The sequence below is a fragment of the Watersipora subatra genome, chromosome 1 (genome assembly GCF_963576615.1).
Source record: "Watersipora subatra chromosome 1, tzWatSuba1.1, whole genome shotgun sequence".
Taxonomy (NCBI): domain Eukaryota; kingdom Metazoa; phylum Bryozoa; class Gymnolaemata; order Cheilostomatida; family Watersiporidae; genus Watersipora; species Watersipora subatra.
Window position 1 is genome coordinate 29,950,174 of NC_088708.1, and position 24,233 is coordinate 29,974,406.

At 36.7% G+C, this 24,233-nt stretch overlaps 2 protein-coding genes across 2 annotated transcripts; one reads left to right on the forward strand and one right to left on the reverse strand.

Annotated features, from left to right (window-relative positions):
• The first annotated feature begins 280 nt into the window (after positions 1-280).
• On the forward strand, positions 281-20,435 carry LOC137386098 (neural cell adhesion molecule 2-like). The gene is made up of 16 exons (XM_068072783.1): positions 281-415; positions 1,111-1,237; positions 2,020-2,142; positions 3,315-3,509; positions 3,697-3,808; positions 4,642-4,769; positions 6,592-6,747; positions 8,828-8,953; positions 9,715-9,882; positions 14,287-14,439; positions 14,938-15,060; positions 16,230-16,364; positions 17,541-17,745; positions 18,551-18,642; positions 19,946-20,221; positions 20,302-20,435. Exons 1-16 carry the CDS (start codon positions 281-283, stop codon positions 20,433-20,435), a joined length of 2,388 nt encoding a protein of 795 aa, XP_067928884.1.
• Positions 20,436-22,842: 2,407 nt separating this feature from the next.
• On the reverse strand, positions 22,843-23,943 carry LOC137386106 (uncharacterized). Its single transcript, XM_068072797.1, has one exon. The coding sequence runs from the start codon at positions 23,941-23,943 to the stop codon at positions 22,843-22,845; it is 1,101 nt and encodes a 366-aa protein (XP_067928898.1).
• Positions 23,944-24,233: the final 290 nt, after the last annotated feature.

The following is a 24,233-nucleotide window of genomic DNA, read 5'->3' on the forward strand; positions in this document are numbered from 1 at the left end:
ACTAATTTTAGCTTGAAACAGCAATGTTAGATAAGTTTTAGAGAGAGTCAAAGTTCGCAATTATTTTTGGTATTTTCACTCATTTTGAATAAAATTAAACCTCTATTTTATTTTCGTTCAAACTTAAAGCAGTGATGCTACTCAGATCAAAGACGTTGTGTGAAACAATCCTCATGTCGTTACGTTTTGCACAACGGAATAATTTGTCATTGGAGTTGCTAACTTGCTATAAAAGTGAACTTCTAGCGTTGGTAGATTCATTCAGTCAAACATCGACATCATGCCTCGTCATCTTACAGAAGCAAAGCGAGCAGTCATCGTACACCTTTACCAGGAAGGCAAATCACAGCGGGAGATTGCCAAAGAAGTAAAGGTTGCTAAAAGTACTGTTTGTAACACCATCAAACGGTTCCTGGTAAAGGTGTACGATGACTGCTACCTAAAAGCAGGTGCAAAAGCATATAAAAAGAGAACACTACACTAAAAACCTAAAAGATAATTAGTGGAGTATAAAATATTTGAACGAAATATTAAGAAGAAAGTAAATATTATCACTATTAACCCTAGCGTTTATTAGCTAGCTTACTGGAGTTTTCCATTGGCAATGTGCCAGGCTCATAGCAAGTGGGGGCAATTCTCATTACTTCTCATTGCTTATAAGTTGATTTTTATTACTATTTTCCATTGGCAATGTGCCAGGCTAATAGCAAGTGGAAGGCAACTCTCATCACTTCTCATTGTTTATAAGCAGATTTTTAATTCCCGGGCAATTCCGGGAGGCACAGCTAGTACATACATATATGGCTATATATAGATTTAATATATACATGTAGGTAAAATTATTTCCTCAGCCATGTGGGCGAGTTTGAGCAATACCTCAAGATCTTAGCCGTTCCCAATGGCAAACTTTTCTGCAATCCACCTGTGTGGATTATTGCCGACATTTTGGGCAAGCCACATTTGATATGTAGGTGCTCCAATGACTTCTATATGTATTTATACGGCTAATATACTCGTCATAGTTGCATCATAAATAGAGGTATATCTATTTGTATAGTTCATGTGTAGTATGCCTCTATAGCCTATGTACACCTACAATTGTATCTTTAGGTCAGCAAGAAGGAGGGAGTACAGACATACAGCTTAACAATATTCAATGTGGAAGTGGATGATGCATACTCCTGCTTTGAGTTCAGTTCTCCTGATGACCAGGATGTCTTCAATATCATTAGAATTGGTAAGAATATAGAAGCTATTCTGGTAAATTTATTTCTTTATCACAACCCACATGTATAGACTACTGGTTCAGTTGTGTTGTACTTACGTACTTTCACCTACTGAATGTAAAGTTTTTGTCTATATTTAATAATATGATCAGCTATAATCAAATAATTCCTACATGTATGTGATACACCTTCTATGAGTATCTCAAGATGGGCAGATATCCAACCCTTAAATTTCTTATCAACTGTTCTTCCAACAGACTATAGCAGGGACATTGACAGCCTGTTGAATAAGCGCTCTGTAAATGCTTTTATAGCAAACTTAGAATACAATTATATCGTGAACATTTATAGCACATTATCATCTGATACATTACGATTTATCTCCTCATTGATTTTGACTACAGTTTGGAAAAGAACAGACTAGATCCAACTCATTGTACACGCCTGGCTAAACTAATATTATAATACTAAAACTTTATATTTTAATATTATAAATTATAAAGTTATATAATAAAATTATATAATTATAAAATAATTTTATAATATATAATTAATTATAATAATAACATAGTAATTCATTTTTAACATTTGTTAAATAAGTCGTGAGTTACTTTTAAATAGATCAAATAATAAAGCCAACAAGTGCATGTCTCTTTCAGAATTTATTCTTGGAAACTGCTATCAAAACAGAAGCTATCTCAATATCAGCATGTCTTCTATACATGTGCAGTTATGCTCCATACACATTTCTATTGGGTATTGAGGGTTTCATGCAATTCTCATTGGTTTTCAGTAAAGCCTACAGAACTGGTAATCTCCGGAGACGAGGAAGGACTAGATGAAGGCTCCTCAGGAAAGCTAATCTGTAGCGTCACTTCAGCTAAACCCAAGCCAACCATCAGATGGAGGAAAAAAGGTTCTAACGTTGTTAATAATCCAGTCATCCCAGTCTTAATTACAACCAGTTTGGTTACCTAAGGATCTTTGTCAGCGCTGCTTTGACAACAATGATTCATATTTTGTTATATTTTGGCTTCCCTTGTTTGACCTTGACATTGTGGTGATTCATTCCAGTTTGCTATAACATATAATTAAAGTTACATCAATGTCAGAATATGATTATTCTGAAATTTCAATTGTTCTTATCATTAAAATTTTTATTATAATGAGAGCCACGTCTATCTGTCTGTCTGTCTGTCTGTTTGTCTGAAGTCACGGTTAGTGGTTAGGAAAAAAGATTGCATTGCATGGGTTTCAAACTCACAACATTCAGCTTGATAAAACACCACTCTAACAGCTGCTTCAATTGATCGCCTTCCAGCTTTTTAAAGTACACGTAATTGTCTAGTTAGTCATTTTTGATCTTCAGCGGCACACCTGACGATCTCTCACAGCACACCTGACGATCTCTCACAGTACACCTGACGATCTCTCACAGTACACTGAACCGCCAAAGTACTAGTATTAGTAGTTATGCCCATGCTAGTGACCCGTACCTTTACTAATAAATTGGCATTTTTCTTGTTTTTCAACATGGTTGCTATGGTAAATGCTGCTTGGTCTTTTGCTAGAAATTTTACAATTTTCATGCTGTCTAAACTATATACATGTAGTTTGATTGACTTTATGTGATGCTAGTTTTATAGAGATTAGCGCACATTTGCACTCATTTCAAGTGACTATATGTCTCAGCTAACTTTTGACGCCTCTACAAGTACTTCATGTGACTCTATCCTTTCACGCCTACACTCCTATTAGCTCTATGAAATAGATTATATCAGTGTTTGCTCCTCAAGATATTTGGCTATCTTTCATCTTAGGAGCCACAAATATGTTCCATAGCTTGGCCAGAATTTTATTTGAACTTTCAGTTCCTAAGTACTAAATAAAACCTTAAATATTTTTCCTGCTCTTGCAGACTAACCTTTTTCTAATAATAAAACTGTAAACATGGGAGTTGTCAGCGCTTTTTAAAAAATTTAGAAAACTTTATGTTAATTTTAGACATCTAGTTCAGTACAGATACAAAGCTATTTCTTCCACAAGTTGTAAAATTGCTTTTAAAACTTAACTTGTGGTTATTCATAGACACTCAAGACTACATTGCGAGAAGCAGCAGTAATGATGAGAGGCTGAATTCACAAGCTAAAGGAACTTTCAGCACCTCACTAGATTTAGATCTTACAATCACAAAATCTCTTATTGGCGCTATTTATGTCTGTGAGGTTACTTTAGAGGGAGTATCTTGGAATCTCTCAAAATCTCACACAGTCAATATAAACAGTAAGTTAAAGAAAATATATTGATTCCTGTTGCGATTTGATGTTTGAGTATTTAGTTCTCTTATAAGCCTTTATCATGGTGACAAAAAAATTTTCCAGTACAGTTTCTTGTAATTAGTACTAATTTTTAGTAATCAGAACAATGTTTTTAGTAATTTTAAGTAAGGTTTAGGTTTCATGATTTTCAGGTCTACCATCGACACCTGTTGTGGAGTTGAATGCCGGTCTGAAGACCGTTGGAACTCAATATACTGCTATTTGTAGGACTAGTGGAGGACGTCCCGCACCTAATGTAACTTGGTAAGTCTAGTATTACTCAGCTAACCCAGTAAGAATTACACACGGAATGAATTTTGGATGTAGAATTTCATTATGGATAGTTTATGTCAGCCAGACATAGATAATACTTTTACAGCAATTTATTACTAAAATTGTGGCGCAATGTTGACACCATTTGTTCAATAGTTTCTTTAGTCACAATAAATACTGTGATTTATATCTCTGAGTTGCAACCTGTGCTAGTTGACAAATTACTTTGAGACACATCAAGCAGTTTGTTTGCCAAGTTTTTAAAAATAAATTTTATGCGTTTGAGCAAAGATTAATGTAGCGTCCTTTCTGTGTGTTGATTGAGTCAGTTTTTCATTGGTCTTCAATGCTTGATTGTAACCTGGAATAAATGGAATCACTAAGCTGTAGTGACGTTCATGATATCAGAGATCTGACAGAAAAGGAACTAAGCTAGCACCCATACAAAGTCGCTTTATGACTACATGTATATAGAAAGTCTACTTCTAGAAGGATCATTATGTGTATACGTATGTATGTACATACGTACGCATGTATACACATAACATATACACATAACATATACACATACACATGTACACATAGCGTATACAGAAACACGCGTGCGTGCATGCGCATACATACGTCAGAAATCATTGGGGGAAATCTCTTCAGAATGATTTTTCTTTGAATTGCAATCAAATGCCTTATTAATAAATACTACCACTGACAATGCTACTAGCTGGTACTGCCTAGGAGAATCTATGCTCTCTGTTTGAACCATAGAGTGACAAATACATGTGATTCGATGACTAGGTCATGGTAAACCTTGCTGTTGTGGTTAGGTACTTTGGGCCAGAGTTGGAAAGCACCCAGACAATACTAACAGGCACTGAGACCACCCAGATGAATGTGGATAAAACGTACAACGTGACCAGCATTGTAACCTACAGCGCACGAAGAGAGCACAATGGTTGGCAACTAACCTGCTCTGTCACTAACAGACCACTTGCGTCTGCTGGCTGGGAGCCCAGGAAGTCTCATGTTCTGCTTGATATACTGTGTACGGGCCCTTATTAATCTTTCAGCGATTAGTGTTAACTATTATTACTATCATTATTATTATTGTCCTTGTTGATTTCCTCAGCTCTTCAGCCGGTGAATCATTGGTATCGGTCTAGGGCCCCTTACCTGGGATATCAAACACCTTTCTCAGTATCCTCGCTGATCCTAGTAGGGCAGAAAATTGTACTCTATCTACTTTCTTCTTTTCTATGTCCAGCAGCCGCAGTTGCTCGTACAGGTTTGCCACTATTCCCAGTGCTCCCACTAACATTGGTACTACCGTCGCTGATGTTTTTCATATTCTTCTTATCTCTCTTGCTAGGTCTTGATACCTCTCCACTTTCTCTTTTTCTGTTATCTATGCCTCTTCTGGCACGGCTATTTCAATGATCTATGTGTGGTCGATCTCTTTGTCTTGCACAATGATGTCTAGTCTGTGGGCTGGTATTATGAGTTGGTCTGTGTGTATAGAAAAGTCCCACAGTATCTTTGCTTAGGTTTTTTCTATAATAAATGGGACTTTTTGGGACTGCTTGCTTATAGCAGTGATAGTAATAATAATAATTATTATTACTATTATCATTACTATTATTATTACTACATATTATTACTATTATTGTGCTAGGTTTTCATCACAACCTTTATGATTGGTTGCAAGGAAGCCGGGCTGTATTTAAGGGTTAGACCATTAGAGGGTTGTCACTGTCTTCTTCTACTGTAGAGCCTTTCTCAAAATGTGTGCTGCCCCCATAGTCCGCTTAACTATGCTGTATAGTAATAGGTCTATGGCTGTCACCAAAATTGTCGTTTCTCTATTGTTTCGAGAGACGCTTCTGCTCCTACTTCTGCCAGGTAGGAGGTCATTCTGCAGCTTATGTTTTGAGAGCTCCAATGATAATTAGTAGCACTTCTGAACTTACATCCCTACATTGTCCGAGTTCGATTCCCAGTTCTCTGTACTTTTCCATCTTATCTCGCAATAATCTGGCACACCTTTCTCTCTTTATCAACTAAGATCAAGACTGGCCTTCGTGCTTCGATCAATTGATCTGTTTGCGCACTGAAATCCTAGAGTGGCTAGAACTTCTCACTCACTCACCAAGATAGTTGTGCCATTTTTTAAAATGTAGTAGCCAGTGTTTCATGCATATGCTCCAATGCCCTGCCACTGCTACTTTGTCATGACATCGCTTGTACTCTCTGACCAAGTGACTCCCTGTTTTATCCTTCTTTAAACAATAGTAATAATATTAATAATTATTATCATCAATTAGATTAGTATTAATAGCCATTTACATGTGCTGTCTACAATGCTATTGAGTAAATATGAGAACTGTCTCCTATGTTTTTGTGTAAATGTGGTAGTTGTTTCCTCTCATTTTAGAGCTATATTCCTGTCTGAGCCCATCAGACACTATATACAGCGACTCTGTTTTACAGCAAGATCTATAATAATTGTGATAAAACTGATAGTTGGTACTACCCATGATACATCTATCTTTAACCACCCAGTTTTTCAGTTAACATCAGCGAGCAGTATATTCAGAGCTGGAACCATTAAATGTTATAACTACAGTAGAACTGTCTTTCAAGACACACTGATTTTTACTAAACAAGTAAATAATTACTTTATTGCTAAGAAGGAAGCTGGCTATAATGTAATGTTGTTTGTATGGATATTCCAAACACTTTGGAGCCTGAGAGACAAGTGCATCTACTATAATTTGTAGATAAACCAATTGTGGAGTCTTCAAATGGTAAGATAGAAATCAGTGAAGGAAGCGAGCTCATCTTGGAGTGTCTCGTAGATGCCAACCCTCTGGCTGTCATCACTTGGTATCACGATAGCCTGAGGTTGAATGTTTCTGATCACAGATATTTGTATGGTTCGTAGATTACACACTGCCTCATTTAATCTTTTTCATGTTCCCTGAGATATGGCTAAGTTCCATCTAGCTGCCCCTGCTTTATCTTACAATGAGGTTAGAGTAACTACCATACATCTTTCAGGATTTGTTTTTGTTGTGCAAACACTTTTACAAAGTTTATATACAGTGACAGTGTAGCGACGCCTGCATGCGTCCGATGCCTGTGTGTGCCAGGGCTGAAGTACTACGCTGGGCTGACAAGCAGATCATGTTTTTATAGTTCACTATAGCAGGGCGATGGTTGTGCGATGCCTTATGTCAAGGTTGTATCTTTGACAGGTCAAAAACAAGGCAAGTCATCGATGATAAAAAAAACTGCTACTTGTGGTATTTTTTGTTATACACTTGACACTAGTTAATCCACAGCTGTTGTTACTATTGCCACGATTCATACAAGTACAAGTGTGATGCTGTTGGTCGCTATAGCCATTTTCCTGGCAGAAAGATGTAGCATCTTACGGGTGTTTCGTTTTTAAACAGCGACACTGAATCACAACAGAATGAAAGTGTTATGACTGTTTCCATAATGGCATTGCAGCGCTATATAGGGCGCGTCGCTATGTTATCGCTGTATGAAAACTTGACAATTGTTTCAGGCTGTTAAAAGATATTTACACTGGTCTGTAGAAGACATCTGCTATACTTGGAGCATTTCACTATGGCGGATAAGCGGTATTGCATTCTTATCAATACTGAGTTTGTGGAAACACAAAACCATGCTAAATAATAGACTAAGTTTGGTCAATTGTTATGCTAACGTTTCAACGTAAAACGTTTTAAAAGTGCAGACATACAATTGTTCCTAAGCAATGATAATTGAGGCGTTATCAAGGAATGACCACGCCATTGTTAGTCTACAATAAATAGTATGATCATTGACCAATCAGTGAACATAAAGGATTAGTGGTAGACTGTCACCATATGATTTTTGTTTGGTATTTGCTAGTAATAATATTTATTATTGATTGGTGTTTGATTACCAGTTATATTAAATGAAATGTTTCTCGAATTAATTTTAATAAATAAATTATTTATTCAAAAATATTGTTTAAAAATACTTTTTGTGATTATGGTTCGTGATTGATGACATCAGCAGATTTAGAAGTCAGTCAATGGTTAGATTTCTTGCTTGATTTATTGAATTAAGAGTAAATGAGGAGTTATCTACCTCCAAAGCAGAATACTGAATATTTGTTTACTTGTTGGAACTCAGTGGCCTCATTCTACTTCTCATTTGGTTTTTCAAAAGTTTGTGATTGGCTGGTTGCACATATAAGCTTTTATTCCTAATCAACCATTTGTTACGAGGGCCTCAGCGATTGCAAATAAGCAGGCTACTCACAATGGTTAGTGATTTACCTGGGAGATAGCAGGCAATGACTCATCACATAGGGTGCATATGCTGGTACATTGTTCAGTACAAAATCACGAATGAAATGAAAGCATACATGAACAAAGTTTCAAGAAATAGCTTCAACAACTGAATATTTATCTTCCAATCATAACCCTCCTAAAATTCTTTGATCTCTTCAGTTGTTTATCTAAAAAGGTATATTAGTTAACTAAACAAACTGATTTTGCTGGAAATACTGCATGTCAAGTTAAATGTTGGCTACTTTGAACTAAAATTCATTTTAGTTTATTTTTCCAACAATCATTTTGTAAATACCATTGCTAACTGTTTTAACAGAGAAAATTATTTTAACCGCTATATGTCAAACTATTTATATAATTTTAATGGCTAGCTATCGCCCTTTTTTGTTTTGTTTTATGATTCTTGTATATCATAATTTGAAAAACCTTTCTGTTTAAAATGAACTTATTGAAGATAAAGTAATAAATAATATATGTATTATATATTTGAACAATTCTATGATTAAGTTAGCTTTAGCTTTTACATCATGATACTATTTCAGTTATTTTTCGTGTGCCCTCATCACTCTGTTTGTAAAACTACCTCTTTTCTAGAAAGAGAGAGTTATGTATTTCATATTGCTAGATTATATATCATAAACAATGTCAGAACCTGTAATTACAGGCAACAGTAGTACCCCAGATCTAACCATCCTATCGGTTGACCACTTGGATGAGGGCAACTGGCACTGCGAAGCAACCAACTCTCTAGGTGCTGCTACCGGCAGCCCAAGCTCTGTTGATGTAAAACGTTAGTATGGCCTGATGTTTAAATTGCTTGGAGCATGGTACTTTCTTCAGTAGCGTCTGACATGCAAGTAATTCTTGGTCGCTCCAACTCCGACCATCCGCTGAAGAAAAAACACTCTGAGCTAGATTTTTGTACTTTATGACTCATTATTTTACGCTTTATTTTAATTTCTACCAGCTTCTTCCATATTTTCTACAAAGCTGTAAGCCTTTGAAAATTTTTTAATGTTTTTATTCTTGAAACTGCTTTTTAGGTGGAGATAAACATGTGTTCAAAATTTATAATTTCCACTTCAAAAACTGTGCATGCAATGGTGAATTGAGGATTGATGATTCTTTAACTTTTGAAGACCTAAAATATTTAGAAAGAATTAGAAAGAAGATTTAAACCTTCAACAAAATTTGCGAATTACACTGCAATTAATTAATACATTGAATATAAATAGATACTTTTGGAGAAACAGTGTATTATACATATATGTCGTCTCTCCAAATAAACAGTCCGTCAACTTATGTGTACTACCCGTTGCCATAGTTACAAAAATACTGTAAAGTGTATCACATATGACTACTTATCTGCACCTGTATGTAATTACATACATTCTATTGAAAATGTCTAAATGAACTTCTGCCTAAAATAAAGTGGGCTGAAATATGTTGGCATTACAATTATGTTTATGTTATGCATTATCTTTTTATATTTTGCGTACGCTTTTCTCTTCTCTGAACTCTGTTTTCACTCAAAAATAATTCCTATTATAGATGCACCAGTATTCAGTATGGGCCCGACATCACCGTTGGTGGGTGTAGTTGAGAACAGTGATGTTACATTGGTTTGCAAGGTCAAGGCTGATCCTGTTGAGTTGGAGCACCTATATTGGTACAGTGATGCTACAGGGAAGATAGATAGAAACACATCTCAGTATTACTGTAGGTATATAATCCTCCAGTTGGCTGTTCTGACTATACTCTCTAACAAGTTTATTTTGAACTATTAAATTAGCCACATAGACTCATAGGTACTGACTATGATAAAGGGTTTAAATAGAAAACAACTGCGTGTCATCTGCTCGATGATCACAGGCTATGCTATTGCCTTCTTATCTCTGGGCATGTTCAGTTATGCATTGTATGGATTAAACTAAACTATGTTTGTGACAGTTGTCACAGCTCTGTTGGGATAAAGAATCTTTAAGCTTGGTCCACACCATAGATATAGTAAACCCTAGATATGCGAATAATCAAAACAAGTGAGGCCTATAATTAGCATGACGCAACGTCATGGTGATGTGCAAAGCGAATCAGTTGATCTATTAACTCCTATTGACTTAGCACTAAAAACTGCTCCATTTTTCCATAGTTTGTGCATCTGAGACTGCATATTTTATTGAAAATATGTAAAACTTATATGCAGTAATACTTCAACTTATGAGTGCTCTAACGTACAAGAAACTTGAGGTACGAGCCAGCTTTTAAGCAAGTTTTAGCACTAACATACGAGCCATGTTTGAGATACGAGCACATGAGTCAGTTGCCAAGTATGTCGGAGGTGTTTTATGAGAACAGCATCACTTTGTATTTTTCAACTGCTCAGATTATACTTTTGTACCATGTTTTTTGTGCGCGATTTTCAGTGCAGAATTATGTGAATTAAAAGTACTGTGCGTAGACCAAAAGTTTGCCAGTAAAAAGATAGATAATGCAAAGAAAAAGCGAATGATAACAATTGATATTAAACGGAAAATTATTGAAAAATATGCAAAAGCTGTATGCGTGATTGAGCTAGCTCAGCAATATGACAGAAATACATCCACAATTATCAAACACAAGGATTATATTCAAGGCATTTAGTCTGCAAAAGGACTAACCATAGTTTCTAAACAATGCAGCGATCTTCACGAACACTGATGGAGAGACTGCTCAGGCTTTGGATAAAAGACAAACAAATGGCTGGTGACTGCGTAACTGAAACGATGCTACGTAAAAAGGCCGGTGCTATCTATCAAAACTATAAAAAATAGACATTCGGACAAGTTGGCTAGTGGTCGTGCATTAACCCTTGGTGACGACACCTGTGTTCATCCTGATCGCAACATGTTGAAAGGGCGACAAAGGCAAACGTCCTTAGATAGGTTTCTCTTAAAATGGCCGGCTGGTCGTGAGAGCGAAACGAAAGAAAAATTAGCTAACAAGCGAGAAACTTAAAACTATGAACGCCGAAGAAATTTTAATTACGTTAAGTTAAAGATTAAAGTTTGCTTTTAGGATTGCCTTTAAGTTTGTCTTTTAAGACTTGGATAAAATCTAAATTTATCAGAGTCAACTGTTGTAATGAAGGATAACTTATCTCTCCCTCTCTGGCAAATGCTAGCGTTAGCTGCTGTTGTATGTATTTAATTTTACATTTTAATTAATCACATTTTCTTGCATTATTTTTATTTGTTGCTTTTTGAAAGCATGTGGTAAGTTAGGACAATAACCAACATGTTCTTTCTGTTACAATATATTGTTTTGAGTGTTTTATTTGCATTTTTAGAGTATGGAAAACAATCAATATATATTTAATTGTTCTATATATAAATAAATTGCACCAACATGCAAATAAATTGACATACGAGCTCAGTCCCTGAACGCATTAAGCTCGTAAGTCGAAGTATGACTGTAATGACTTTGGATGAGAAAGGCAAGAATCTTAAACACATGGTAATGGATAATACCAATGATTTAGAAGCTTCTATATCATTGATAATACAAAGAGTGACCAAATAGAAATTAAACTAATAATGAACTAATGAATCAAATGATATTTAGAAGCAGTTACGCTGGACCACTGTATTAAACACCCTTTAGACATGACTGAAAATAACTAGACGAGATAGTTTTTGTCTAAGGTTGGTTGAACTAGATTCCTGCTTTGAAGCGACATAGTGTATTCTGATTTTAGTATAGCGATTTACTATAGTTTTGAGTGGACTGTTGGCATGCACTGTACATGTAAAACCCTGATGGAGGTTATGCAATAAGACATATATGTTACTGTCTGTGATGTTACTTGTTTAAAAGCTCCCTGTATGATACCACAGCTCTCCATGTGTGAATGTAAGCACTTTTCTGCAGCAATACATATTCGGCCTATCAATCTGGTCACAAATCCTCCTCTGTTTTTAACTGAGATTAATTAGGGTTATGTCATCACTATTTCTACTTCCCACTACTTCGACATCGTCAAGAACTTGATACACTCATCACATTTGAGTTAGAAAAAAATCCTCATCACCGAACGCCTCATCTTCACCTTCCTCAGCTTTTGTCTCTTCTTTTTCTTTCTAGCCAGAGAATGTAGCAGGAGTTGGCCAGTTTTTTCAGCCCTGCTCACATCCAGATCAATACAGTTAACATTGGGACTTGGTGTGATATCTGCTTTTATGAACAGTGCTCGAAGTGCAGATCTAAAGCACTGCACATCCGGATTATTGTTATAGCCACCCTTAGATCGTATTGTGGAAAACAGAATCTCAATGTGATCCTGGTTGATCTTAAAGGTTAGGAAGTAGTTGATGTAAGGGTAGTTGCTGAAAAGATATTGAGCAATGCCATGTACAGATTTGGCTGCTGACTCAAAACCAATGACGAAATGATGATGATTTTCCTATTATTTTCCACTAGCAGCTTCCAGCTTGGTGTCTTTAATCGGCATAGATAGCTTATGATATTGTTGAGAACTTCTTGTTTTGAGTTGAAGTTCTGTTTTGTTATGGGCAATTCAGGATATACCTGGGGTGTTGTGGCTCTTCTGATGACATTTCACTAAGAATTTGGTCTTATTGTTACGATTATGACTTAAAAACTAGCATGCCAAGGGTGCTTTCACTACTAAACTCATTGCTCAATAGAAGGCTCTGTTGCTGTGATGCACATCACTACGACGTAACGTCGTGAAAACAACAGCCAATTATTATATAGGCCTCACTTTTGCTTCATTGTAATGATAGCTATTCGGCAATCTAGGGTTTACTATATCTATGGTCCACACTATAGCGCCCTATCTCGGCGTTGATGCCACAATACTTCGGTGATCATCGATGATAACAATGTTAACACGATCACCAACCCATCAGCATTTGCATAACCAAATGACAATAGAGTTCTCACTTTTCTTTTTACTTTTTCATGAGGAAACCTCTCTGTTTTTGTGCGCTCGAATCAAATAATAGTCCTGCAGTGACATTCATAAACAAAAAAAGTCACGATATCCGCGGCTGCAAATTACTATCGCCAAAACAGTTCACATTGCACAGGTTGTCGTTGATGCTCTGCGAAATATCGGGATAGTTTGACAGCTGCAAACATTGCCAACATATCTGCGTTGCTTCATTGATGCTATCAGTATCCGGTGCACATTGTCGACCATGAACGCCGAAAGGACAGCTCCGAAATACGGCGATATAGTGTGACCCAGGCACTAGACTTGTCAGGTAAAGGAAGACAATTTTGAAATATGATAAGAATGAAAAGTATCCATGTTCATGAAGAGGGTACTTTTGCCGCTGATGTTTATGCAAACTTATTACCTGTATTTAGTATTTATAAGGAATGTATTACCTGCTGCACCTAGTTGCAAAGTATTGTGTTATTAGGTTTGCTAATACATGTATTTGGAAAAAAATTATTACCTGCTGCAATAAAGAAACAGGCAATGTGTTACCTGTTGCTAATATTTATGAAGCAGGTAATACCTGCTAGTAGTATTTATGAAGCAGGTAATACCTACTGGTAGTATTTAAAAAGAAGACATTACCTGCTACCCTTGTCTGAGAGAAATTTAATATCTGTCGATTGTGTTAATAAAAAATGTACTACCTGCTGCTGATATCTCTGGTAAGACCACGACTAGTAATTGATCGTTCTCTGAAGGGTTTTTATATACTGCTTATTTTAGACTAAATATTTATTACGTTCTTGTGACATGGCTAGCTCTCTAGCTAATATAAGAAAACCAGACATAGCTGTTTAGCAAAACTTATTGATAAATATGCTATTTTGTGGTTACGTTGTATTATAAGCTTATAATATTCTGCGCTCTATACAAGATTTTAGTCAAGTTGTGTATATAAGGGCCCTATTTGTCTTGTAGTCTGGTTCTGTCCAAGCGAGGAAGGTTAGAACTGCAACCTTTCCAAGTTTTCATGAAGTTATTTATATAGTTGTAACTACTGTCAGGTCACTGCACAGCTGTTAGTCATTATTACACATATGAAGGAGGTCTTCAACCTTTCTACATGCTTCGCTGATCTTGGTGATGCTTTCTGGCAGTGTTATCATTCTCTGCTTCAGCCTTGAAAATGAGACTTTCTTTTATAGTAGGCGCAGGAAATGAAACGCTGACTTTTACCAAGGTGTCTAGGAGTTTCGCAGACGGTTACTACTGCTCAGCTAAAAATAGCCTTGGTACCAAAGTTAGCTCTACCTTGGAGCTGCAGGTTCAGTGTAAGTCTATATATGGTATCCTTTAGTCTTGGCTATAGTAAAAAACTATTTTGATCATATTTGTATTGTTGCGAGTGTTAGCACACAAATAGTATTTGTTGATTGCTGGAGTTTCAAAACAGCTAATAGAAGTCTGTGATATCGATATCTTTGGTTCTGAATAAAAATGTTTCGTTAGGCTGTCCGATAACTCAGTAAGCCGGCTATAACTTACATGAATCTATAGAGCTGATGTTCTCACTGATAGCGTGTCACTTAGGCTATTATACAGAATTACATTGCTATAGAAAATCACAATGCAAAATAACAATTTATTTCTTTGAGCTACTTGGTTCAGTATAGACTCTCTTTATATTCTAACTTGATTCAAAGTGTCAGCTGATTCAATATGTAGTAGCTGGTAGTTTACTGGTATTCAGAAAATATAAATACAATTTAGTCTGTAAATCTAGAAATGAGTTTGACATGAGGATGCATGGAGACATTTTGTTGTTTCAGACCATCCTGAGAGGATAAGTGTGACCACTTCTAGTAGGAAATATACTGAAGGAACAGTTATGTCTAACATCACCTGCACTGCCAATGGACAGCCAAATCCCCAGTTTTCTTGGACTAAAGATGGTAGGTAGACCAGTCCCTCCTTTTCTTTCAGAATTAAATTGCAAGGCTGTTCATAGAGAACCGCACCATTATTTACTAAATTTTTTGCCTGAATGGCTTGCACTCCAACTTACACTCCATTCTACTCGCAAGTTTTTTGCATTTAACACAAAATTGAAGCAAATATCTCAAAGTACAAAATGATTTTTGTTATGAATTATTTCTAAAGTATTTTGAAACATTATGCTTTTGTGATTTAAAATAAAATAGTTAGTAGCTACAGTATGACAAATCAAATATAGATAAAATAATAATAATATACCATATAATAAACATATATTGTAAAGGAATTTGCCGGCCTTTACTTTGCACAATCTAGATTATTACATAAAGAGAAGAGCTCAGTTTCGTCCAATTTTTATTGCAGAAGGAAATTTCACTAGTCGAGGAGCGTACGGCTATCTGGTCTGCCCAACTGAGTGAGCGCACTCCTTTAAATACAATAAATTCACCCGTTCCGGCTAACGGAACTGAGTAAAAATCGTATAAAATTAGTAATAAACAGAATCGCTAATCCGCTGGCATGGTTATAATACAGCGATAAACGAAGACATAATAGCGATATTGTATATGGACAAAATAATAACGATATAATAAAAAGAACAACACAGCATGCAAGATATAACATATAAAAATATTTACACGAATTATGAAGTCATGGCCCAGTGTCCACCACAATATTAACCAAGATAATTGAAACTATATTCACTGTAGGTTAGAGTAAGTTACTTCAAGTATTTCCATCACTCACTCTACCACAAAACCTATAAACTTTCTAATTTTTATATACAGTCACCTCTACCAGAAGTAAATGAATGACAACAACCTTTTATTACAACCAATTACTTTATTTATTTAGTTTTAAAAACAATTTATCTTTTTATTTAATACGTTTATTCTAATGCTATATTTGACTGCATAAAAATATTTATTCTTGCTTTTGGTCTCTAAAAAACTAGTCAAATTGAAACATATTTTCCTAAGAAAAGTTGCTCTGACATTTGATGGTTTGAACATACAAAGCATTATGGGAATGGAATCACTTTGAATGTTGAGGTTTGATTGTATTGACTGACCCTTTTAAGCTTGCCTTTAGGAGCATCATCACATGATGGGTGTATTTTGTACAGGGCTACCCTATGGCAGCGATGATTCTGTCATCTATTTCAATGACTTTGCCAAAGCTGATTACCAGGGAAACTACATCTGCAAAGCTTCTAATTATCTTGGAACCCTCACAGCAGATGTATCAATTGAGGTCTTATGTATGTGGTGTTGTCTCCTCTAATCAGCTTTAGAAAAACAATAAATTTTTTGGCCCAAGTGATAAAATTAAAAAGGCTTATCTAGGAGGTTAAAACTAAACCAAAAATTTCTACCAGAACAACCAGAAATTGAGCTGAATCGAAAATACCTTTATGGTAAAAAAGATTGAAAACACTGTACAGTAATAGTAATAAAGTATTTTAAAAAAGCTTCAGATATTTTCTGTTTTCTTTTTGCATTATTCCATTTTTAGCAAGGGATCAAGTAGAATGAGCCAGGAGTAATGGCATCATGTAGAAATTCCATTCGCCAACTTTAGCCACTTCCATTCAATTGAAGGTTTTGTTGCAGCTGGAAAAGTCAAAGTTAATATGAACAAACATTTTACTTTTTAAAATTTTCAGATTTGATTGCGATGTAGCCGCTCAATGATTTCACTTCTAGCTACTTAAACACAAGTCACTGTGAAACTGCTGTGCTACTTTTCTTTTCATGATTGCACAGAATAACCTTTGACCTATACGTAACTTTTTATCCAAAGTTGCGTTTACACTACTGAAAGTAATTTGGTGATGAGTCATATTGAACGGCATACTGAAACCTCAAGTTTTGGTATTTTATCATTTTTGTGATAAGTCTTGACAAATGAAAACTTAACACAGTTGATTATCTACTGCCAGAAATGTTAAATATTTTACTAATATTGTTGGATTCAAAATACTGAATGGTTAAACTCCTTCATACATCACTGATATGTTTCAATTCTAAAGAACCCGATATCCATAGTGTGATGATTGTATTTGGTACTTACCAAAAGATACACTCATCAATTGTATTGCTAGTTTTTAATCTTTTGTCAAGAGAGATAAGATGGATACTTTAACTTAGCAGTTTTACGTCTTGTGTAAATTTTTGTTTTGTATTTATGACACCACATAGCAATACCTTTCTTTTTATTTATTATTTGTGGCACCATATGTAAAAAATTTTTTTATAAAAGCAATAATAGACTTTCCAATGAAAGTCCATGTATATATCTGCAATAACTAGAAAATAGTTTGATTCGAATAGAACTACAGGCTCCATATTCAAGTGTTGGGCTACTTTTTGACAAACCCTTATTAAAGTTCGGGATACGGTTTTGTGAATCCTTATATTTTACTTCCAACTTGCAGATAAACCTGAGTGTGCACAAGGTCAAACACTAAAATATGGAGTGACCCTCGGTGGTACCGTTGATGTTGCGTGCAGAGTCAGAGCAAACCCGCGACAAAACACCAGAGTTGTCTTCTCCTACAGAGAAAATGAGCAAATTTTAAATGGAACAGCTGATCCATCAGACAGGACCACCTGCTATGCCAGTGTAAAGCATACAGTTAAGTAGGTATTCAAAAGAATAAAATCCTTTATAATTTTTGTTTGGCAGAGGATAGTGGTCTACAGATATGGTGTCATTATGATACTTGTATAAAATATCTACCTGCTAAAAATGCATACTCTAGCTCAAAAACAGCCACTGATGTTAGATGTTTGACGATTATTTGATTTTTTAATTTTTGCTAGTCATAAAACTTTTTAAGATGAGATTTCTGTGTTAAAAGTAGATACTTACTGTATTAATATAAAGTAAACTGTCAAAAAGCTTTCCAAACTAATGGTAACGCCCTGGAACTGGCATCACTGCCACCATTCAGAAGCCTGAATCTAGCATGTCAGTCACCACATCAGTGAGACAAATTTACCTGTATAGCTGACAGAGTGTCTGTGATCATCTCTAGTACAGTGACTAAATTCATTAAGGATTAAAAATCTGTAACTGAGCATGCACTAACTCTGTATATGAAATAATAGTATTGAAACACAGTAGGAGTTATCTGCACCGTTCATAATATTATCTATATAAGTTATAGGTTATATATATTATCTATACTGGCTATAGTACCTCCGTTTTCCTAAATGTTTAAATTATGATAATTTTACTAGCTTACTTGCATGAGTTAGTTTTGTATTCCAAAGGAATTATGGGTAAGCTGTAAATCGTTGTATTTAACAAATCTCAAAACTTTATTATTTGCCGAAAGTATACAATCAGGCCTATTAATATATTTCTCGACCCATAAGTGTTAACCGCTCCTGCACTTTAGCATGTCATTGCTTATTTTATATCTTGTATATTTATATGTAGCTCACCTGCAGACTATGGACAGTACAAGTGCAATGCATCCAACACCATGGGTTGGATGAAGGAGCCTTGTATTATAGAAATTGTCCCCTCATGTAAGTTATTAGTCACATCTACATACTGTAGTTTAGCATAGGCTGCAGCCTCACCTTTTTTGGCAATTTTAATTTGTAAGGTTTGTCTGCTCTATCAACAGATTTATCTCTAAAATAAATGCATAAGTAGCTCAATGGCTCAAGTAGCTCAGTTTTGTTAATAGTCTGAATTGACATGACTGTGAATATAGGGTAAGATAACTCCAGGTACACTTTATATGCCAGATTATCATTATAATGTAGCTGGTTATTTCCTGTTACTTGTTACCTGTTGCCTAACATACCTTGTTTTCTCTTGAGGATAGATAATTACACATAACAGATGCAAGACAGGTTTTGTACTAAACGCTTTTGGTAATAAAAATAGATGTAGCCAACCAAGGCTATTTTGCTAGTCTTGTTATTTTGCTATATTTGCTATATTGCTGATAAATTTGTTATTAGATCAAAAGTGCAGAAGAAGGCATTCAAAGTTTACTTTTTAAAAATATTTGCGATTTGAGGTTACAGACACATCATTCACTTGCTTGTTAGTATTTGGATATAAAAAAGGAAAGCACTTCATGTAATAGTATTATAGTAACTAACCAATTTATACTTATAATAGTATGGCTACTTAATAGTATGGATACTTATAATAGTATGGTATACTTGACAACGTCAATTTTGAAGAATGTTTATTGCTGTAATTTGGATCATGCGCACAAGCTAGCTAGATTAGTTTTGATAGTCATAGAGGGTGGCCTCATAAGCGTCCCGTTATAATGCCACTATAGTGATAACTTACTAATACTAGTACAATGAAGCTTGAAATTACAACCAAAATTTTGCAGTTGCTAGCAACGGCTCAGTTTGCAGTATTGGCAGCAAAGTTCAAGGTGGCAGCGATGCAGCAACTAGCATAAATGCACTTACACTTGGATGAACTATGTGCGGCAGCACAATTACAATTATCAGCACAGGCAACAATGTCCAAGTTGGCAGCAATGTCACTCATACTTGGCTATGCTGGCAGTGATGCCATAACTGACAGCAATACCATAGTTTTCTATGATGTCACACCAACCAGTAATAATAGCGATGTGGCTAGTTCCCTGCAACAGATGAGTCCAACTCTTGTAAAGGTTGCAAAATGTTCAATTTCTTACTGTAAGACTTTTCCTAACAGCTCAGCTGAGAATTTTTAGTCATGTCACATGTCATTTACTGCATGGGATGTCATTCAACCTTGTGCTTCTGGCATCACTACTAACTGCATTCATAGACAAACACAATTTTTAGTTTTGTTGCTGTCTTGTTGCAGCTAAACCGGATCCACCTACCGATTGTTATACAGACAATATCACGGATACCGGATTTGATGTTTTCTGTGTTGGAGGATTTTCTGGAGGTTCGACAGTAACTTACACCTTAGAGATTGCTGCGGATGGCTACCATCCTATCAGAGAGTCATCCTCCCCTTCCTTGCACCTCACAGAGCAGAGACCTGATACTTTCTATTTGATGAGACTTTGTGCATCCAACCAAGAGTTTCCAACTGAGACATCTTGCTCAACTCTGTTCAACACTACCACATCTGGTGAGCAACTAAAAATGGTTGATATTTGGAGTTATCATCTACTTATAGTTGCTCATTAAATGAAACTTTACGATTCACAGGAACTGGAGGTGTGGTGAAAAGGTGGAGGCCTTTGGAGCAGGTCAGATCATCTAGTGAAAGACTGAGTACGTACACCAGCGCCCTGATTTCTATTCATTTCTTACTCATCTCACTGGCTTGCCTGCTTGGCTAGTGTATAACTCTTCTTTGAATCATTTGTCAATATAAGCTTTCGTTGTTGTCAAAACAGCTTTCAGCCTGTTTATATCTCATCAAGTTTGACACAAGTTGAGGTTCCCTGACAGTTCTTTTGAGACTCTTTATGTTCTGATAGATTGCATAGACTCTCTATGTTCTGATAGGTTGCATAGCCATGTTTTAGATCCAAAGCAACTATGATTGGATGTATTTTGTATACATGTTCTCTGTATACAGTTATACATGTATACAGTAAATAAAAAATACAATAACAATAAGACTCATTGATGAATAAAGAGTAGGCTACAAAAACTTTTCTTGACCTTCAGAACTTAGTCTAACAATTGCTTAGAAAGTCCATATTAATAAATAGTACTTTTCCATTGTGTGTGTCTGGTAGTCTGCGTATACGCTATGCGTTTCCACAGACTAACTAATTAATTATATGAGTAAGTGTACCTTTAAGGCGTGGTCACACGAGCACCGAACCGACGTAAGATCGGTTCGGAGGTTGGTTCGGTTCGTGGCACATGTCACACGGCCACCGAAGTAACTTCGCTTTTTAGATACCATACGTATAGAGACAGGACACGGTTTCATTAGTAGTTTTTATGTATTTGAGTTAAGTATTTCTATTGTAAACAAAAACTTTGAAGAACAATTATAAATTATAATTACACAGCAGATTTATCAGAAGATCGTTCAGCTGCTCAAAATAAATCACTCGATACAAAGATTTTGCCAACCCTTCCCATCAACATAATTATATTTTTTTATTAACATATGAATGTTTTTCTATGCTGAGTACATAACAAACAAAAACAGTCTTTATCATAGTACTGTGGTTTTACATAAATAAATCAGTCAACGATACTTCATCAGGACGAATATGACACATTACTTATATTCTACACGAAAGAAAATCACCACCATTCTCTTACATTTATGCAAAACTTAAGTGCAATATCTTACATTTATGCAACAATCATAAGTGTGGTTAAACTGCTGGCACTTTAATATACATAAGCAATCAGCTAACTTGTCGTTATTATTTTATTGCACTCTCAATAATCCAATTAGTTCACAGCCAAAACGTGTACAATACTAAAGAAATGTGCTCGCTAGATTGTGTCCCATGCGCATGTCTCCACAGGTCAAGGTTAGCAGCACTTAGTTAGCATGACAGCCTTACGTAAAGTTACATGTATAAAACAACACTTCACCACATTCCCCCTTGATCTCAAGATCACTTAACAATATCAAAAAAGATGATAATCTGCCAGGTTTGGGGGAGGCCTTCCATCCCGAACTGGTCTCATGTGATTGTCATTGTCAATATCATCTACATCTGCTACCGGATTGTCAACATGGAACTCCATCTCAATGCCTCCAGCACCACACTGCGTCTGCACCACATCATTTTCGGAGCTACATCTCTCACTATCAGCGCATCTTACATCAGCGACATGTCGATTCACACCATTCACTTCCAGAGTATGTTCACTGACAATATTTGTGACATGTCCAATCTTCCATGGAGAGTCACATCTAGCATTTCTAGGTTTGACAAAAACCATGTCTCCCACTTTGAAAGGGTTATATTTTGCGCTCCTTGATCCCACATCCTTCTTGCTCGCACCTGGTAGCTTGGTCTCATACTGAAACAGGGCTTGCATCGGCTCCGTGCCGTCTGAATTAGGAGAGACATTGTACCAATATACCATGGCTTCTACCGATCCTCCAGAGCGCGCAACCATCCGTTTGATTGTTCGATGATTTCTTTCTACGATACCATTCCTTGAGTGCCTGTATGCACAGCAATACACTGGCGTGACTCCCCACCTCTGTAGGAACTCTTTAGTCCGAGTGCTTGAGAAGCATGGCCCGTTATCCATCAATAACTCTTCAGGCGCTCCTCTCTCATGAAACACTCTCATTAGCTGCTTTGTCACTGCATCTGCTGTCTCATTCTGCAGTGGCATCCATGTGGCATATCGACTGGGACCGCAATCAACAAGTGTTAAATAAGATCTTCCTGCCACAAAGGCAACATCTACTGCCAGCCGAAACCATACTGTGCTCACAGACAGCTGTCCATGTTCTCAGCGCACTGGGTGTGGATCAATACTTCTACATTTCTGACATGCGTTAACCACTTGTTCTACTACATCACACGTGATCGCAACTCCTGTCATTTTCTGTACCAAGTACAGAGTTCGGTCAATCTCGAGGTGATGTCGTTCATGATTTTTAATCACCACTGACTTCATATCTCTTCCCTCACTGTCATCAGACAACACACTCAGACACACCTTTGACTCTTTCAGCCACTTCAGTGGCACCCGTGTTAGTTTGTCTGCTAAGTTCCTCTCTGAGGGAACCAGAGTTACATGAACATCCAGCTAATAATCAGCAATGATCTGTGCAATGGTCCCGAGCCTTCTCTTAATAACCATTTCACTTAATCCACTAACCTTTGAACGCTTGGTGCCTTCTAGTATTGACTTCACCCACGCATGCACACTAGCAGAGTCAGTAACTACTTCGGCTCTCCTCAGCCCCCAGTGCAGTATCAAATTTATACCTTTAATCACAGCTTCTAATTCTGCAATGTTAATGTGGGACACATCATCATCCTTCCGTAGCCATGATGCATCTTCAACTATATCCTTATCTATCTGCAGTGCACACCCTATAGCTGTGCTACTGGCATCACACCATATCACAGCTTCTTTGTCACACATCACACTCCATGTTCCCTTCACAGGATCATGATTGTCAAGTCTCTGAGCCAAGTCTTCAACTAGTGATGTAACGTAAAAGGGCAATACATCATTCCACTGAATTGCATTCGTCTGGCGTTTTATGTAACTGCAGGCCACTCGTAACCAGCCTGCTACAGGATAATGGCCGGTTAGCTTGCCGCAAACAGAGAACAATTTTCTCTTGGTAGATGCTTTCTTCGGATCAGGTAACAGCCCGTCTCGCTTCCATTCTAACTTTGCTGTAGGCCCAGATACAACACAAAGACCGAGCACTCGAGTGTTTACGAGATTCTCTGGGTTTTTGGTCACCAGTCCATAACTGAGCAGGTGTTTCTGCACCCTCTTTGGTGATACCACTTCCTCATTAACCCATATATCATCAATGTAGTGATCTGTCCCCTCCTTCACTTCTTTGTCCAAAGCAAGGACTGCACTCACTATTCTCGACATGATCTTGAGGGCAACATTCAGTCCAAAACCCATCCTAGTCATCACATATAACCTCCCCTTGTACTTCACAGCTTGAAACCTTCTTAGCTTATCTGCGATGTGAACCTGGAGATAGGTTTTTTTCAGATCTAGAATAGAAGCCTTGCCTATTCCCTTTCTCCCAGCTCTCAGCTTTTCCTGGCACACAGCAGTGTCTTGACCTGGAAAACTCCTAACATGCTGGTTAAGTTCTCGATAGTCCATCACTGGTCGCACTTTTTTTGGTTTATTAGGCTGTGTCGCCGCCATCAGAGGTATTATGCCGCTAATATTTCCATGCACACTACTATCATACGCCCGCAACCAACCATCTACTATCCATCGCTCTACCTCGTTACAGAACTCCTCTCACGGTTCTTTGGAAACGGAATATTCTGGACACGTATTTCTCAACTTTAGTTCTCCATCCTTCCATTTCCACTCTGCGACCCACTTTCCACCATCAAATACAGCTGTAAAATCATTGTCTTCAACTCTCAGAGCTCCGTCTCTACCTGAGGTCACCATTCCAGCTGCACAACATTGATAGCCCCAGGTCA